The following is a 6,000-nucleotide window of genomic DNA, read 5'->3' as shown; positions in this document are numbered from 1 at the left end:
AGTTGAATATGAACCAAACACAATTCTGAAAAAATTGAATTGTAAATGTTGTAAGTGTTGCTAAAAGCATAATCCTAACTAAATTTCATACTTATTATGCACGTTTAGTTTTCAAGACGTTAATTTATTAAATCTATATGTCAGTGTGATTTGTGTATGAATAATTGCTGAATAAGTGAAAAATGAATGAACTTTAGAGATACGGGAAAAAAAAATACCAGGGACAACTTTAATTACTAGTCAATGAATTCACTTGGACAATTTAGCTAGGATTAAATATCTTTTCGATTAAAAATAGTAGAAATCCGTGTTATTTTGAAGTCTTTAGAGAAGTGTTCTTGTCTTCTGCTTATTTCAGGATTCCCTTCGCTAATTAAACGAGGTTGATTTGATTACTTGGGCAGCACGTGGCCCTCCAGTCTGAGACCACGTTGTTTATTGACTAGTTTGACTCCAACCGTAGTATCCTCTTCGGATGCAAAGGAGGAAACTGTGCATTAAAGGAACACTTGGAATAGGTTTCCAGCCGTGTCAACAGGGGACGACCTCTGCCCAGGTCTTTGTGACGGAGCTGCATAAAGACTCTGTAAAGTTGACCGGATGCAATCCCGGGCAGTCTTGCAGGTATCCGGCCTGCGTCATTTCGTTCAGTTACAGCAACCCCGTAAGGTGACTTTGTTTCCCCCCCAGAAGAGCAAACTGCAGCATAATCTGCATGCATGACGTCACACGGGCAAGGGGGAAGGAGCGCCAGGATCCACGCGGGCAGGTCCTCAGCCTGCAGATTCACCCCCGGCTCTGCGGGCGCCTCGGTCACTTCGCCCGCCGCTGCGTACGCGGTTCCGAGCCGCAGGATCTCCCACCGTAGCGGCGGCAAGACGGGGGCCGTGCTCCGGGCTCAAGCAGCAGGTGCAGGTAGGGCCCCCTCGCAGCGCGGGGCCGCGGGTCGCGTCTCCCGGGCAACAGGAACGCGGCTCAGACCCCGAAGCCCGGGGGTGACGTCACTTCCTCCGTCTGCGCCGTTGCCCCAGCGACGCGTCCTGCGGGAGAGCGCGGTGGGTCCGCGAGAGACGCGGCGGGCGGAGTCACTTCCTCCCGGAGACGCTGTTGCCCGGCAACCGCCTCCCGAGTCCGCTCTCCGTCCCTCCCCTGCGCTCAGTCCCGGTCCGTCTCCGTCCTCGGGCAGCCCCGGGCCGCGGCGAGAGGCTCCCGCCCAGGCCGGCGCTCGGTCCTCGGGGGCGCGGGGCGTCCGCCCCAGGGCCGGCTGCGACTGCGGCTGCGGCTGCGGTGCGTACGGGCAGCGCGGGGCGGGGGCCGGGGAGACGCGGCGTGGACGGCGCTCGGGCCTGGCGGGCGGCGGGGGCCTGCAGGGCGGGGAGCCGGGCGGGGGGAGGGTCCCCGGGGCGCGGGGGGCCGGGGAGGGCGGATGGGAGGGTCCCCGGGGCGCGGGGAGCCGGGCGGGGGCGGCGGGAGGGTCCCCGGGCTGGAGGGTCCCGGGCGCGGGGAGCGGGGCGGCGGGGGGCCCAGGCCTCGGCTCGGGCAGGAGCACTGTGCGGGCCGCCCGGTGCGGTGACCTGACGGCTGCCGCGGCCGCCCGCCCGGGCCCCTGCAGGTGGGCACCGCAGCTCGGTCCTGCTGGGGCACCGCAGCTTGTGCGGGCGTCGGCCTCCGGCTCGGCCTCCGGCTCGGCCGGTGGGGGCCGGTCCCCGTGGCAGGCCTCTCACGGTGGCACCGTTCCCTGGGCCAGGGTTTAGATTTTGAACGGAGGAGAGGTGAAGAATAAAGGTGTTGCATTTTAATTTGCAACATTTTATTAAGCTGTTGCGGGCATTTATTGGCTCATCTTTAAAACAATCGCAAAACTCTGAGGATGACTTAAATCTGACTTCTCTTGTTTTGATAACAAACTCGTGAGAATCTTATGTGTCTTTAGGGGAACTCTGCATATTGAGGTGAATATGTAGTGCCGTGTTCATAGATGTTTTTCTTAATTGTTTTTTTTTTGTTTGTTTGCTCTCTCTTTTTTTTTTTTTTTTTTTTTTGCGCTAAAGGGTAGTAATAGAAATTCTCCAATATGCAAAAAAAAAAAAAAAACTCTCATTTGTTTTTTATATATTTCAGACCCGGTCAGAGTTTGAATCTCTTAGCTGTTTTATAAAGGTAAAAAGTAAAAAGCAAAACAAAAACCAAAAAGACACTATGTCTGATGAAGTTTTTAGCACAATTTTAGCTTATACAAAGAGTCCGAAAGTCACCAAAAGGACTACTTTCCAGGTAAAGTATTTCAAGACATTTTTATTTTGAGTGATTCTACAAGATAAGCACTGTATTAGGGATGTTGGGCTTGAAATGATTCTAGGAACGGCTGTGTATAATACAGGAATAATAAATCTTACATTATTTTGGAAGTTTTGCAGATGATCACATTTGGGCTCAAGTATTACCAGCTCTTCTCTGTGGCTTTCAGACCACTAACCTAGCTTCAGTACTAGGTTTTTACTAAGTTAAAAGTTTAAATCACCTAGCAACTTTAAATTTACATATTTTTTAAGGTTTTTTTTTTTTTTTTTTTCCTGTTGTAACATAATAACATTTCAGTTTTCTCAGTACAGGTCACTACAATTTTAAACTCAGCCTCTAAGTTTGCAGTATTAATTACCTTTATTACTGCAATGTGCTAAAACAAAAGATCTTAAAAGTGCCAGTTTCTTCCAAAGTGTAGCTCGTAATAAATCTGTCTAAATGGAGTCCTGTTTATTATTCTCCTGCCCTAAATACACGCTGTAATTAATTTCTTTGCTATTGCCTGTCTCCTTCAATTTAACTGTAAGCTCCATAAGGAGAAGGATCTTGTCTGTGATGTTACACATTGAATCTGAGGGCTTGGGTGCATGGCATAAGGTAGGCTTTCATTGAATATTTGTTATATGAATGAAACCTGAGTTTGAAAGCAATTATTAATCCAGCGTTGTTTGTTTAAAGAATTAATTCTAGATAGGAGTCTTCAGTGTTTGGGGGGAAATTGATCTTCATTATCTCCTTTCAGGATGAGCTAATAAAAGCAATTACAGCTCGCTCAGCCAGGCAAAGGAGTTCTGAATACTCAGATGACTTTGACAGTGATGAAATTGGTATGTGTGAATATGGAAAAGTAAAAACATTTTCTCTTTTTGCTTCCTTAGTTGCATTTAGCCCATCCCTTCAAAAACAATCACTTATGTTAAAATAATACCTATAAATAAACTGGTTTTAAATTTCCAATTTTTTAATGAGTAAAAAGTCGTAATCTTCAAGAAGTTGTATAATTGTCTTTGTTTATTTCTGAACGTGTATACAGAAAATATAAATTAATTGATATCAGGTTTGCAGTAAAAGGATGCCTGACAGTTGTAAACCATGTTGGACACAATGTCAATGAGACCCTATAGTGAATTAGAAACTAGGGCCCATAGAACTAAACTTTGGTGCATGTCAGAATCACTTTTGTAGTCCTTTTTGTAAATCAGGTTTTTTTGGCTGTTGTAATACAGGCTCAGTTTTAAAAACCTGGTATATCAGTGCTGGTATGACTTAATCTGGTCTCTTTTGATTATGTAAGAGTATTAAGTACACAGAATTCTAAACTTGAAATTCTGTGTTTTATTCTTTAATATTCAGTGAGTAACTTTTAATGTTCTCTGTAAAAATAATCAGAACAATAGCTAAAACATTGCTGTATTGTTAAGTTAGCATTCTTTATTCTTCTCACAGTAAAATCGAATACTCTGGTATGGATGAAATTGTAGTTGTGAAATTTTTATGGAAAAAACATAATTAGCAAATAACTAGTAAAATTTCTCCACTTACCAGTGTTTCTTTTTATTTTATATGATGAAGTCATTTGAAAATAAAAGCTCTATAGTCCAAAACCTAATTTAAATATCCTATGTCACTGTTATTTTGAGGAACCTTTGGATGACTTCTCAGAGAAAGCAGAGGGTTTGGCACACTTTTCACACTCAATAAATATGTTTTGAAAAAATTTATGAAATTGAAATTTTTATTTCATAAATACCAATGAAAACTGCCTAAGTTAGCTGTGTTTTAGAGCTGCAGATCTATTTGTAAAACAGACTTGCATCCATTCATGGTTGTAAATTCATTTCTAGTCTCTTAAGGTAATCTTTTTGATTCATATAACTTTCACAACTTTAAAAGAGGCTATTGAAAACATTTTTTCTCTTCCATTTTTCAGTTTCCTTAGGTGATTTTTCGGACACCTCAGTAGATGAAAATTCAAATAAGAAAAAAATGAATGATTTCCATATATCAGATGATGAAGAAAAGAATTCTCCAAAACTGTCTTTTTTGAAAACCAAGAAATCAAACAGTGACATAATGAAAGATGAGCCAGTATTCTCCACCAAAAACGATGAGGAAATGGCACCTGATGGTTGTGGAAACATGGTTGGAACTCCCTTATCTGAATCTCAAAATAATGACCAAGAAATTGAAAAAGACAAAATTAAGATGAAACCTAAGCCCAGAATTCTTCCAGTCAAAAGCATGTCTTCAGGTAATTTACGTTACTATAATTGCAGTTCTTGGAAACTTATTTATCTATTTTAAGATTTTAGTTACTTTATTTGAGAGAGTGCAAGCATACGAGTGGGGGCAGAGGCAGAAGCAGAGGGCGAAGCAGGCTCCCCGCTGAACAGGGAGCCTGATACAGGGCTGGATCCCAGCACCCTGAGATCATTATCTGAGCCAAAGGCAGACACCTACTCAACTGAGGCACCCAGATGCCTATTGAGAACTAATTTTAAGATAATCATAAAATATCTTTATATGGTAGCTAGTAAAATTTTTAAAATAGACTTAACGTTTTAATTTTAGAGTTATAAGTCAAAATAATGGAACCATAGAGAAAACTCACAGTTCTGATGTCCAGTTGCATGTCAGTCTTGCATCTATACTGGTTCCTGATAGAAGGCCAGAGTGCCTTGTCCTCCACGGCTGTGTCTCCTGAAACTTCTGGGTCCAGTCTTGCAAGGCCTTTGGGCTTCAGTTTTGTTTTTAAGGATGGGGCTGCAATGCAGTCCTTTCTAATCCATCTTACACTCCAGTAATTAGAGTAACAGCAGCATTGGAATGTGTCCTTCAAACAATCATTTCCATGTCATCATTTGCCAGAAATTTTTTTTTTTTTTTATATTTGAGTATGTGAAGGGAGAGAGTTTCATTGTTGGTGTTGTTATTTAAGCCTCCAACTTTTCTTAAGAAAAGAGAATCTCCATTTAGTTTCTCTGTTCCCTGGGAAAATCTACTGAAACCGTTTTCTCATGGAAGCTCCTGGTGTGATTGGGAGTACAGTGGTTTCTCCACAATTCTGAGCTCTAGGCACAATGGTGCAAAGATGGAGTGAAGCAGGAACCAGCCTCTCTGAGGTCCCATGGGCCACCACACAGAAACACAGGCATAGAGGTTTAAGGGTTTGGTGTCTTCTAGTCATTATTCCTGTATTATAGAAAATATATTATAAAAATAAAATCATAAAAATCTCTTTCCTTTATGTCATCATTAAATACTCTACTGGTAAATATTACATACTCCACATACTAGATATCACTGGTAACGTCAGATAGAACATTATTTCACACGTATATTAGGGAACCAGTCTTTCCCCAATAATCTCATTAACTTTCAAACATGAACAGAGCAGGGACCACTAGGAAAAAAGCTGCTGTATGTTAATTATATGTGACCTTGGCAAACAGGGTAAGCTTTATTGTTATGAGGAGGAGGATAAAACCTGCTCTTCTTATTCTACAGAATTGTTTTCAGAATCTGTTGAAGTGTATCTCAGAAACTATACAGTTCTACCAAAAATATAAGCATGAGACATAATGAAACAGAATTAAGTTGCTAAAGTGAACCTTCCCAGCGTACTGAATAGGATCTGAGATGGAGAGAACGGGAACATAGTGGAACTTGGTGAATAATCCAGTAGTTCACCATTTC

General features: G+C 42.5%; 1 protein-coding gene across 5 annotated transcripts in view; it reads left to right on the top strand.

Moving 5' to 3' along the window:
• Positions 1-739: 739 nt before the first annotated feature.
• Positions 740-6,000, top strand: part of MAP9 (microtubule associated protein 9) — a 57,283-nt gene continuing 52,022 nt past the window's right edge. The window contains exons 1-4 of one of the 5 annotated variants that reach the window (XM_077846473.1): positions 740-915; positions 2,122-2,274; positions 3,047-3,131; positions 4,235-4,555. In XM_077846473.1, coding sequence (XP_077702599.1) covers positions 2,200-2,274; positions 3,047-3,131; positions 4,235-4,555 — 481 coding nt within the window. In that variant the 5' untranslated portion in view covers positions 740-915; positions 2,122-2,199. Of the gene's footprint in view, positions 916-1,078; positions 1,288-1,580; positions 2,275-3,046; positions 3,132-4,234; positions 4,556-6,000 lie in introns of those variants that run through there. The other 4 variants (XM_077846475.1, XM_077846474.1, XM_077846477.1 and 1 more) reach the window with 4 other exon arrangements.

The sequence above is a fragment of the Canis aureus genome, chromosome 13 (assembly GCF_053574225.1).
Source record: "Canis aureus isolate CA01 chromosome 13, VMU_Caureus_v.1.0, whole genome shotgun sequence".
Lineage (NCBI taxonomy): Eukaryota > Metazoa > Chordata > Mammalia > Carnivora > Canidae > Canis > Canis aureus.
The sequence above is the reverse complement of the archived record's forward strand: the minus strand, read 5'-3'. Positions and strand labels throughout refer to the sequence as shown.